This window comes from Tachypleus tridentatus, chromosome 10 (assembly GCF_004210375.1).
Source record: "Tachypleus tridentatus isolate NWPU-2018 chromosome 10, ASM421037v1, whole genome shotgun sequence".
Taxonomy (NCBI): Eukaryota; Metazoa; Arthropoda; class Merostomata; order Xiphosura; family Limulidae; genus Tachypleus; species Tachypleus tridentatus.
Window position 1 is genome coordinate 152,761,489 of NC_134834.1, and position 13,266 is coordinate 152,774,754.

A 13,266-nucleotide genomic window follows, 5' to 3' on the forward strand; every position below is an offset into this window, starting at 1 on the left:
AATGTGAAAGAAAGACAACTCAATACAAGAAACCATGTATTGAGTAAAGAAAGAACAATCTCATATGTGAAAACAATGGGATAATACTTCCAGAGAAAATAATATAGAAATCTGAAGCAAAAGGATCCTTAATGATGGAAACAGAAGAGGTGCCTACAGTGCTAGTTAGTGGGGAAGAGGAAACTAAAGCATAGCTGGCCAATAAAGTATTATCAATAAGACTTGACAAAATGTGTTGCGCAGAACATCATCAAAACATATGGAGGAAGTTGGATGGCAAAAACACAAACAGAAAAGACCAATACAGGCTAAGTGTGTTAACAGTGAGATTTTGATGGGGAAGGGGGAGAGCAAAGAGCTAAAGTCATCAGACACATTCAGAAAAGGATGAGCTGAATCTTACAGGATTTATTAAGTTCTGCAAACAACTATAGTAGAGAATTTAACTAGCCTAATTCCAAATGATATTTCAACTTTGTGAAAAACAGATAACATCTTAGAAAGACAACACTTCAGAAACTTGACTTGGCATGGTTGAAAGACACCATGAAAAGTAACTCTAACACATCTTGTAGTGACCCATGTTCTTTTCAGTAAGAAATGGAATTATAAATCTCACAAAACTCAAGAATGAACTAAAGACATATGTTGGAAAAGAAATTGTCAGAAAGATAGTAACTGTGATAATCAATAAAAAAAATCATTTATAAATGTGCAAAGTCTTTCTACGTTGAAGAGCAAAATTAAGCAAGTATGTTAATGGCAGTGCAGAATTTAAAAATTGAGATAATTTTCAGTGCAAATGGAGAATGTATCACCCTCTTTTTGGTGGATAGCTTTACAACATGGTGATGACATCTCATACTAATGCAGTTCACATCAAAACATGTAGTTCAAGGCTAATTGTATTGAAATAATCTCAAAAACAGACATGAGAGAAAGCTATTGAGTGTAGTGAGCCATGTGGATTGTTTCAGAAGTCTTAACTATAATTAATCCAGCATTAGAATTACCTGACTGTGAAGCTTGGTTATGTGTATCTGTGAAGCTTGTAGAACCATCATTAAAACTAGAAGAGTTCAAATGTGAGAAAACAGAGTCACTTATTTTACTTCTGATGTTAGAAGACTCGGAATGAATGGTGATTTTATGCTCAGGTTTATCATCACTATTTAGAAATTCCATAAGTTCAGCATCTGGATCCACTTTCTGAAGTCTAGAAGTTCTTGACTGGACTAAATTAGTTGAGAAAGTTTTATTTACTGAAGTTGTAGGTGTTGAACTACACAATGCATTGGTACTCTGATACATGTTTCTGTCTTTTGGGATAGCTCCTCCACTAGCTGGATCTGAAAGATATTGATTATCTACTACTGAAGGACTATAAGAGAAGGAATTCATTTTTTTCTGAAGAGCTGTAGCTGCTTGTTGGTCCACCTTGTTAAGAAAACCTTCAGCTTTTTCAGCAATTCCTGCAAACCATGACATGTTTAATGGTCAGCTGAAAAAATAAAACACAAAATTTACGTTATTTTTCAGATAAAGGAAAAATAAAATGTAAAACAGCAGATACAAGATTTAAATTTAGGAATAACATGAATGTTACACTACTTCATATCAAAATACTAGATCAGTTCCCTTTCATATTGTGTATACATGACAAAGCTATTAAGGCTAACTACCACATCTCAAAGTTATTCATCAGATGGAAGGCAGATAGTCAAGATTACCCTGTTACCCCTGGGAGTGAAGAGAATATTTTGCAACATCACATGGATTCAGAAGTGGTTCATCAACTCCAAAATCAAGATCTTTACCACACTGCCAAACCATACCCCTGATCAATTTCAACACCTTTAATTAATTCTATGGAAACAAGCTCAGTCAATATGGCCAACCTTATATCCACCACATACTTAGCAGAAAACTCTACATAACTTCAAATGTACTCAGTGTATCTTCTCAAATTTTCCAAGCTTTAAGTAAATATCACAAGTGTTTTATCCACAAAATTTTTTTTAAATAATATTATTTACTAAATATATGTATGAGAATTTACAAAGTCTTAACAGACTTTGTTTGACAGAAAGGTTCTTTTTATGCTGAGAATAAAAATATTTATTTTTATCATATAATTTTCACATTTTATTTGCCTAATCTCTAGACCTTCCTAAAAGAATATAAAAAAAAAATTTGGTTCAGCTTTATACTTTATTTTTATTTTTTTTCTCTAACTGTAGTAATATCACCTAAAATGAAAGTTGAAAAATACAAACCAAACCAAAAATAGTTTTTATGGAAGAATGACCCATATTGTAAAAAATGATTACTTATCCCAAATAGCCTCAGGCCATAAAATGTTCATATTTGCTTTAATTATTTTTATTTCTCTTTGAACTGTACCTAACAATCATTATAAAGTATTAAACCAGCCAGTGAGAGTTTAGGGTAAACAAACTATTGAGTTGCATCATACAAAAACAGCCCAAGTGCATTCCTGAAGTTTAAGTTTTCATATCTAAGTTAATAAGTTTCTAGTTTTTATATTTTTGCTACTTCTGTTAAAAGATTTATAAGAATAAACAAAAACTGTACAAAAAACAATGAGATTTTAACTTACTTTAATTAACATTGAGGTCTTTTGTATTTGGATACATGGTTTAGCAAGCCAATTTTTTCTCACACTATTGGTTATCCAAAAATAATTCACCTACCTTTTAACTATGAATTTCCGAACACAATAAATATATCAAGCTTTACAACAGAACATCTCAAAATTAGTACAATATATCTGACTTTCTAACAAACTTATAAATGGTTAGTGATGGTGATATGTTTTCCTATAGGCGTATCTTGGTTCTACAGTTTAATATAATTTAGATGTTATCATGCTCAATCACTGAGTAGACAGCCTGTTTGTCCAATGTATAAACTAATGCATCTTTTATAAATTATACAGTTGATACATTCAATGGTTATTATAAAGGACCGTCTTATATAGAAAGTTGAAATTATACAGTTGATGCATTCAATGGTACGTGTAAATGTCATATCAAAAGTTGTTTTTCCTCATGTATGTGTAGTGCTGTTTAAATGTGGGCAGGTGACACATACTATTTAAATGATTACTTAATTTTATTTTTGTTACTTATGTGGCACTAACTATATTTTTCTGTTTTCATGAATTAAAATATGTTCTCTGTCTAAAAGAAGAAATGAATGAAAGACAATAACATGGAACTGAAACAAAAGATCACATTTCTTCAATGTAATATAATTCAGTTCCTACATTTTATACTAACTGTGATAAACAGTTTTCAAAATGTAATTCTGATACATTGAATAAAAAATTGGATGCTTCTCATTCAAGAATTCCCATGTGGTAAGTGACACACTTTCTTCTATGATAAGCAGCAATTAAATATTCTATATGATAAATCAAGGGATAATGCACCTGTAGAATATCTAAAACATTATTTTCATAAATGATTAAACTTGCTGATGCTTTTGCCATATCCAAAAATGGATTAATTGAATCTCAACCAGTGTTTAGTATATGAATGCCAATATTTTTTATGGTATGTGAAATATAAGATATAAATAAAAACAACACCATTTTCAATTAAGGCCAATTTAGGTGTGAGCACATCATTTAGCACAAGATAATTTGATGGTTTTGTATTTCTGTCATAACAACATGTACTAGTTGGAGAAATGGGCACTATGTATTCAGCCTTTTTTTTGGTGTTGCCAATTAATAATTACCAACAAGGTTTTCTTTTAAACATACTTAACTTGGCATTGGTCCAAAGTAACATTTGAAAACCTACAGATACAATGTCAATTTTAACAAACACAAAGACACAGGCAACAAACTTGATAAAGTCCGAAAACCCAAGGAAAAGTCTTAACAAGTGTGAAGGCCCAATTGACAGATATGAAGAACCAATCAAATAAACAGCCTTAGTATACATAAAGATCCAACCAAAATCATTAGCAGGTATGAAGACCAAATAACAGTTTCAGCAAGCATGAAGGCCTAAGCACATCATTAGCAAGACTGATGACTCAAGCAAAAGCATTAACATACTTGTAGATCCAAGTAAAAACCTTGGCACGTGTGACAACCTAAGCAACAGCTTAAGTAGGTGTGATAAAGCAATAGTTTTTGCAGGAACAAAAACCCAAGCAACAGTTTTAGAAGGTGTGAAGACCTAAGCAATGGTTTTAGTAGTTGTGAAAACCCAAACAGCAGAGTAATCAAAACTGCTTTCATTCAAAGGTTGTGCACTGACAGGAGTAGTGATAAGGGAGTGTTTCTCTGAAGGAAGGAACTTAGGTGCCTAACTGGTATTTTAATATATCAAGCATCAGATATTTTTGTAACTTTGCTACAGATGAAAATAAGTAAAACATTTTAATTTAAGTATATGTTACTCTTAACTTTTCTGTGTAAAGCCCATGTAGATGCTTGTGCTTAAGACTGGCACTGTGTAAGTAGACACCCACTGGCTTTTAGAGATATTTTCCTCTTTACATGTTGTAAGAAAGTTAGGTTGTACATTGATAACATCTTTCCAAAATTCTACTATAAAAAATTTATAAATTATAAGTTTAATTAAAATTTGTCATTAAGTCAGAGATGAATATTTAGGAATTTAATATGTCAAAATTTTAATACTCTTTCAATTTCTAACTGACTTCTGTCAGAGAACTATAAATTACAACTACAGTAAAAGAAGTGGTTCCAAAGATGTGAGAAAATATTCATATACCATAACTGCTGAGCTTCCAAATTATATACCTCAAGGAACATTTTCTGCACTGGTATACAGCTGTAATCATTTTCTAGAAAACTGGCAAAAGTACAATAGGGTCATTCCATGTCAAATCATCCAGATTTGGGAAAATTTTCCAGGTGAACCCCTCAGAATGCCTTGAAAAAATCCACTCCTCATCTATCCATATAATGAAACACTGCCAAAGATTAGATCAATATTTCTAATAGTCTCTGATTTACAGCCCCGTAAAATTTAATTAATTTTTTATTTTTAGTGAATTCATTTTCGGGCAAATTTGACTGCTTAAAGCTGCAAAAGTAATGGTGGTAGAAGGCTGAAATTTGCGATACTGACTGAATTAATCTCACAAAATTCAAAAATGGTCTCAAACAAGGTTTATCTCTCTTAGGATTTTCATAGTGAGGCTGTTAAATCACCTGAAAACCCAACATCGTAAAACACATTGGTTTATGTAATAAGCCGTAGCTCTAAGACGTAATATGATACAAAGCTAAAATTTGTTTTCAAATTTCCTATAACATATCAGTTGATAAATCAGCAATTGTTGTAAATAAAAGTCTATTAGATCTCCTGTAAAAAAATTTAGTTGCATGCAACTTTTTATGATTTAGCTAAAAATAGCCCCACTTCAGGCCACAGTTTGACCATGTCACCAGTTATTCAGCCTTTTCAGATTTTTACCATGTATTCTTACATCTCTGAATATGATCTACAAAAAATCAGGATAGTGTTCAACCTACTTTTTGAGTTATAATTTTGTAAAGTATCCTCTGACCATACGTTGTTTACTTGAAAAAAACACACCTCAATTAAGGTGTGTTACTGTGTGCAAATATATCCATACAATTGTGAAATAATTGATGAATCCCATTGAAATATTCTAATCAGCCTTTACCATATATTCTTACATCTCTGGACATGATCTTCACAAAAATCAAGGTTGTGAAAAATAATAAATTACCAAATTTTAAGTGTCTCTGATATGTACCATTGGGTAAAGGACCACATTCAAGGCATTCAGTTCTTTCTGGTCAATCAGGAATCAGTCCTGCAGAACTGTGTAAAGCTTGATCTACTTGAGTGCTATGAAAAATGCAAAACTGTGGCAGGTATTAGGTTACATCATAGCTTTATTCCCCACTCTACCAACAAATTGTATATGAGAAGGCTATCAGATGATGATGTGTACACAGTTGTAACTGTTGGTAGTAGCAGTGAAAGTGATGCTGCAGCAGCTCAAATAGGGTCTAATGATAGCAATGAGAATTATCAGCCAGGGAAATATGTGACATGCTTATACGATCATGAATGGTATGTGGGAAACAAAAGATAGATCAGATGAACATTCCGATGTGTTGGTATTATTTATGAAGATATCAAGAAACGAACTGTTCTCATTGCCTGCAAGGTCATGTAAATATGAAAGCTGGATTCCTTTCCAACATATTCTTTGTCTGATAAGTGCACCTACTGTGCAAGGCAGTAGTGCTTGCCACTTTGTTCTAAGTCAAAGTGATCACAACATAATCAAACTTGAATTTGAGAAGTTTATTCAAGCTGTCTGAACAAAGCAATGTTTATTTGATGTTAAGGTTAATTTATCACCAAAGCAGTTTTTGAAACATTTCATTGTCACAATTATTGCAGTTTGGTGTGCCTATAATCTTTCTCAGTTATCCTCTGTTGTAGCACTGTGCTTTTCGTGTCTGATTTACCTTTGTATTTATTATATTATGAATATTAAACTCAGTCATATCTGCATAACTGTAATGCATACACAATATATTTGCATTGCCATGTGATCTAACTAGTATGCCAATAAACTTGTTCAGAAATAAATTAATTCTTTCTTGTTTCTCACAACTTCATTATTTAACATTGTGAAAGGCTGGTTAGAATATTTCAGTGGGATTCATAAAATTCTGACAGGTATTTTTCACAATTGTATGAATATATTTGCACACAGTAACACACCTTAATTGAAGTGTTTTTTTCAAGTAAACAATGTATGGTCAGAGGATACTTTACAAAATTATAACTCAAAAAGTAGGTTGAACACCATCCTGATTTTTTTTGTAGATCATATTCAGAGATGTAAGAATATATGGTAAAAATCTGAAAAGGCTGAATAACTGGTGACATGGTCAAACTGTGGCCTGAAGTAGGGCTATTTTTAGCTAAATCATAAAAAGTTGCATGCAGCTACATTTTTTTTCAGGAGATCTAACAGACTTTTAATTACAACAATTGCTGATTTATCAACTGATATGTTACAGGAAATTAGAAAACAAAATTCAGCTTTGTATCATATTAAGTCTTAGAGCTATGGCTTATTACATAAACCAATGTTTTTTACAATCTTGGGTTTTCAGGTGATTTTACTGCCTCACTATGCAAATCCTAAGAGAGATAAACTTTGTTTGAGACCATTTTTTAATTCTGTGAGATTAATTCAGTCAGTGTGGCAAATTTCAAATAAAAATAAAAACAAATAAATTTTACAGGGCTGTAAACCAGAAACTATTGGAGATATTGATCTAATCTTTGGCAATTTTTCATAATATGGGTAGATCAGCACATGTGAATTTTTTCAAGGCATTCTGTGGGGTCACCTGCAACCTCCTAGATGATTTGACATGGAATGACCCAATATCCTTAAAATCAAGTCTAATATAATGAGAGGGATAAAAAGAGTAAAAATAAGTTGCAATAACGTGTTTTATAAAAGCAAAGTCTTCCTGTGAATATCTAGAAACAAGAAACAGTGATAGGGAATCAGCAACAAATATTTTGAGAAAATCATGATGACTAGAATTCAGTTCACTACAGCTTAACTGCAAGACTGCTATAATTTGCCGATATTGTAACAGGATGTCCCATACATTATCCCATCTAAAGAAAATATAATTGGATAATGGTGACTTTCCAATGAATCATTAGACTGAGATACAGTACATGTCCAAGTGCAAAATGTACAACCTTCTATTATAAATGTTCAGGTGAGGAATTTATGATGAAACACTGTGCTGATGAAGAGTTGGAGAAGACAGAAGTCTATGTGATAACCTAACATACATCATCTTACCTGTCAGAACTGGTATTAAAGTAGACATATAGCCCAAAAACAAAGACTTAAGATAAGTGATTCATGCTGGTTTGACACTTTCAAGCATTGAAAAAGTTGATACTCTTACCTTTTCAAACACTCAAGTTCAAAGCAATGTTATATAATACATACAAAAATAAATATTAAAAATTATTATCATGGAAAGAAGTCATTCCGAAAAAACTAATTAAAAAGAAAAAACGAAAATACATAAAAGAAAAAAAGGCATTAAAATTAGATAAAAAAGTTGAGCAATTATAACAAAATTAAAAACTACAAGACTTTTCTCTTATGCTGTACAATAGTAACTCCATAATTTATCTTCATACAAATATTTACAACAATTTGTTTATATCATAGGTGTTTAGCAATGTGTCTTAGATAACCATGACATGAGCCACAAACTTTGCACGTAATGTGACATTGTGGATTGTATCAAAATCATTACAAATACAAATGTTGTAATAGTAAATGTTATGCATAGAGAAGTGCATTTTGAAATACAATATTTTAAAACTGTTTAATGAAGCCTAGTTAGGTCTTAATCATTTTTGTAAATATAAATATTGAACAGTTTTGATAAAATTCTTTAGAAGCATTTTGAAATATAAAACACATTACCATTATTCTCATACGAATCTGCAAAACCTCTCACAACAATGTAATGAACGTAGTAAAAAAATCTCTTAATATTTCCACTTTATCATCGTGAGGATTTAGGATCATTCAAACATTTGACTTGATTATACAGTTCCTGTATAGTCTTAAGCTATAACTACCACAGTCATCAAAATTTGTATTGTCAAATTAATGATACTCAATGCTATAAAACATGACCACAACCACTATTTTTTCTGTTACTTTCAATCTGGTACATGCAAGGTTAGTGTTATTACTTTTGTCAATTGTGTATAAAATCTAGTTTACATTTAATGTGTAATTCATATATTTAAGAACTTAATATCTTCATCTAGTAACCGAGTGTTATCAGTTTATGTTTTTATTCCACATTTGCTACATTTCATAATGTTAGTGCCATTCTTATTCATATTGCTACTACTATTTCATAGCTTTAGTACTGCTACTTTTCCATAGCACTGGTGCTGCTGTTATGGAATTGTTGTATTAGTGCTATTATTCCACAGTATTAAAGCTGCTACTATTTACATTAATGATACTGTCAGGGAACACAGTTACAAAAATTAGTAGAGCTTACTGATGCTATTAAACTCTGTGGTTTTTGAGCTCTGTTAAAGATGCAATGAATCAAATGGCAAATTGTACAAACATTTTGTAAAATTACCTTTTATTACAGTTAGTGCAAGGTAATGCAATTGGGATCAACAGGATAAATGGATAAAAACAACCAAAACATATAGGTCACTGGCTAGGCATTGTACTCAGTACTAGGTTTCTTACCTTAGTAAAGACGAAAACTTGTTGGAAGGGGTTTAAGGATTGCTCAGATCATACAACATTTCTTTCCTACTTAATGGTGAGAATGGTATGACTATTATACATAAATTATAAATAGGTTTGAGTCATCTAAGGTAAGTCTTAATACATATTTAAATGTAAGTACTTAATTTGAAACTCATATATTTTTAAAGCTTAGTTTTGTAGACCAAATATTAAGGCCTCTGATTTATCTTCTACAGTAATTAAGTTTTTTTATAGTACTGGATGGAACACCATATAAAACTTTTAATTATTGTATCAGGGTAAATACATGTCTTAGCATAAAAAAGAATTGTAAAATAAGTATTACAGAGGTGCAATAAATATTCAATTACTTTATAACTTACATAATTTAATGATGTTGTGATACCAAAAGAGTTTAAGATTGGGCATGATTAAACGTACGCCAGACATTCTTGCAAAGAGCAAGCAGGAAATATTAAACACATTTCAACTTCAAAGTTGAAGTGTTTCGTTTAACCCAGAATGAGCACTGCATTATTATTAGGCTACATGATATATCTTATTCTTATTTGACCTACTGTAAAGTGTAATCACTTCCAGTTCCACTCTTTAATTAACTAAAACGTATTTAGCTTGAGATACAGAAAAGCGTTGTTAAAATTTTCGTTATTTTGCTAACTAAAGCCAACAGTAGTGTATTAGATTAACAACAATAATATTCATCTTACTTTTTCTTCAAATTCTTGGCCTTAAATTTAATTCAGTTAATAGACGAATCGATATTATACAACTTCTTAATTTAATAGTTATTGATTGGAATATTTAAGTAAAATAACACCTATTAACAACTTTAAACTTATGCATACAATATTCAAGGGAACAATACACACATATAACACAGTTTACGAATTATACTACATATACGATACGTCATATATGCATACACTATTGACAACGAGACATCACTCTCCAATGTAAACACCACCTCTTTATATATCTACATACATACAAATATGTATATAAATATAAATATTTATGTATAATTACTCATTGTCATTGTTAAAAGCAATATAATGAAAGACAGTCCTTTGAAGAAAAAGAAAAACAATTTTAGTGAGTTAAAATAAAAAATGTCACTATAAAAAGGTCAAAAAGATATATTATTGGGAAAATGTTAAAACATTTTTCACTAAAGGCTTTTATATATGTTTCAAATGCAATGCCCATCTTAAATATTAAAATAAATAATGAAAAATGCTTTTGCTTTTATAAAATAAATATTTTTCATTTCTTTTTTTGTAATTTCGCGCAAAGCTACACTAGGGCTATCTGAGCTAGCCGTCACTAATTTAGCAGTGTAAGACTAGAGGTAAGGCAGCTAGTCATCACCACCCACTGCCAACTCTTGGGCTACTCTTTTACCAACGAACAGTGGGATTGACGATACATTATAATGTCCCCACAGCTGAAAGGGCAGGCATGTTTGGTGCGATGGGGATTGGAACCTGCGACCTTCGGACTATGATTTGAGCTCCTTAACTACCTGGCCATGCCAGACCTTTTTTAATTTCTAATCTGCTATATATAATGTAATCTAAATTCACTTCGTTCTTGTATATTACGTTGTCCAGAAATAAATGTCGGAATTCTCACGATGACATTTAGAAGCTGAATATTAAGTAATTTATCATTGGTTGGTTGGTTTAATCTAACCTTTGTCGCTTACAAGGTGTCTTAGTTGTCTACTGTTTCAACTCTACTCAGAATAAGTTTCGTAAATTTTTACAAATTCTCTCGTTTCTTACATAATCATTATTAGAAACTTCTCCTAACTATTATCTGAATTAAAACATTGAAAATATAGCTTACAACAGTAGTACTTTTTGTCTTCCCATGGAAAAGATAATTACTAAGTCTCTCATAGCATAAGAAGTGAAGTATTTTTTTCTATTACAAGTCAAGTGAGTTATTCAGGTAATTACTTCTTTTGTATTTCATTGGGAATGTGTTTTTCTTATAGCAAAGCCACATCGGGCTATCTGACCTGACCATTAATACAATTAGTACTAGTTACTTAAATCACTAATGTAAGATTTATTCAATCTAGAACATGATTTTAGAATAAAGAGTCTGAAACTTAAGATCACTGAATTAAAATATCTTTAACGTTAATTCTCCATTGTGATAAGTAAATTATGTATTTTCGTTGTGTTTGTGTTTTCTTATAGCAAAGCCACATCGGGCTATCTGCTGAGCCCACTGAAGGGAATCGAACTGCTGATTTTAGCGTTGTAAATCCGAAGAATACTAGTGTGCTAGCGGGTTGCTTCGTTGTGTTTCTTTTAAATAAATATTATTCATTTAAAAATGTATACTTGAACTTATATTTCTTTATTTCTTGTGAATTCACTTAGGCAGAAAATATAGTTATTTTGCAGTAGATATGATGAATTTCCTGTCATTACATAGGCCTCACTTGTCATTCTTAGGAAGAAATCAGTTTTACCTAAAAGAACCACAAAGTAGATAGGTAGGGAAAAAAGTGGTGCTAAGATCACAGAATGTCTTTTTTTTTTCTGGAGTTCTATGTGTGTTGTTTGACATCCGTATTACCCTTATTTAAACTCTTGCATATCTATATTTGAAAAGCTTTGTTCGCTTGGAAATTGCATTTTCCACAGCTCAAATGAATTGGAATTGTTTGTCCTGCAGCAAAATAATAAATATTATTAGTTTTGACTAATGACTCAGCAGATATATGAGAATCAATGGCAGAGAATAAACGCTGCTGCTGGTCAGTAAAACTAACAGAGCCCAACTTGGGTCTGGTCACCAACTTGGATGAATGTACCAATCAGCTTATTCTGAAATTTATGTTAGTCAGTTCAGCTCTTTTAGAGCTGTATAGAGCTTTGTATCTCAAGACGGCTGGTAGGGGTATTAAAACTTCTATTAAAATAAAGTAGAGTAGTGCCCTAAGAAGGTCGAAATGTTGCTCTCTACTTTATTTTAATAAAAGTTTTAATACCCATACCAACTGTCTTGAGGGTTTTTTTTTATTTCAAATGAGTTTCTCGTCATCATGTATAGACTTTTATACGTAGCTGTAAAGGTATAATGGTAAAAGACCGAATTTCTGATAGATACAGACTTTGCATAAATGTTTGCATATTTTGTAATAACTAAAATCATTAATATTAAAAAAGTAATACAAATACAATTAGCATTGTCAAACTGAGAAATGTATATTATATTAAACATCTACATACGTAAGGTATATAATGACACAAGTTCTCAGGTTACCGTGAACGATTTATTAGAACAGCAAACAATTTTATGAGACACTTGTAAAAAGATGTACAATTCAACATTTCATCTCTAACAACAAAACCTTACTAAAACAATATTGTCTGCTTCTCTTTTAGTGTCTCTCTTTTGTGAGTGGTCTTCAACTAGACATTCTAAAGCTTCCAAAATGTTGAAGAAAAACTTCCAAATTGCTGTTGTTGACATAGCATGTGTCTCCAATCTGGTATAAGAGAGGGATTTTAACACACTTTCATTTCCAAGACAAGCTTTAAGAATTTTCCACCGGCTAGTTGAGGCTGAAAACAATATATAGAGCAAATGCATTGTAGAGAAAAAATTAACTGCCACTTGACAGCAGTCAACAGCACTTCGGCCTACCAGATTTAGTGAATGGGCTGCACAGGGCACATATATGGCAAACTTATTTTCTTCTAAAATATTTTGCTGCATCCCCTTATAATGCCCAGACATGTTAGCAGTATTGTCATAAGACTGACCCCTACATTATGAAAAATTAAGTTTGCAAACTTCACATAAGTACTGCAACACCTGGTTTGCTATTTCCTCACCGATATGGCTTTTCAGTTCAAGAAAGGTTAAAACGTGTTCAATAGGCTGCCCCTCTTT

At 31.6% G+C, this 13,266-nt stretch overlaps 1 protein-coding gene across 10 annotated transcripts in view; it reads right to left on the minus strand.

The window, feature by feature from the left end:
* Window positions 1–10,385, minus strand: part of LOC143230653 (golgin subfamily A member 5-like) — a 164,315-nt gene extending 153,930 nt beyond the window's left edge. For 3 of the 10 annotated variants that reach the window (XR_013016559.1, XM_076464542.1, XM_076464543.1), the window contains exons 1-2: window positions 10,059–10,307; window positions 1,014–1,501 (exon numbers count right to left, since the gene is read on the minus strand). Coding sequence is in view for 9 of the 10 variants with exons in the window: in XM_076464542.1 (XP_076320657.1) it covers window positions 1,014–1,488 (475 nt within the window). In the remaining variant the exon portion in view is untranslated. Of the gene's footprint in view, window positions 1–1,013; window positions 1,502–9,327; window positions 9,397–10,058 lie in introns of all 10 variants that reach the window. The other 7 variants (XM_076464535.1, XM_076464541.1, XM_076464539.1 and 4 more) reach the window with 6 other exon arrangements.
* Window positions 10,386–13,266: the final 2,881 nt, after the last annotated feature.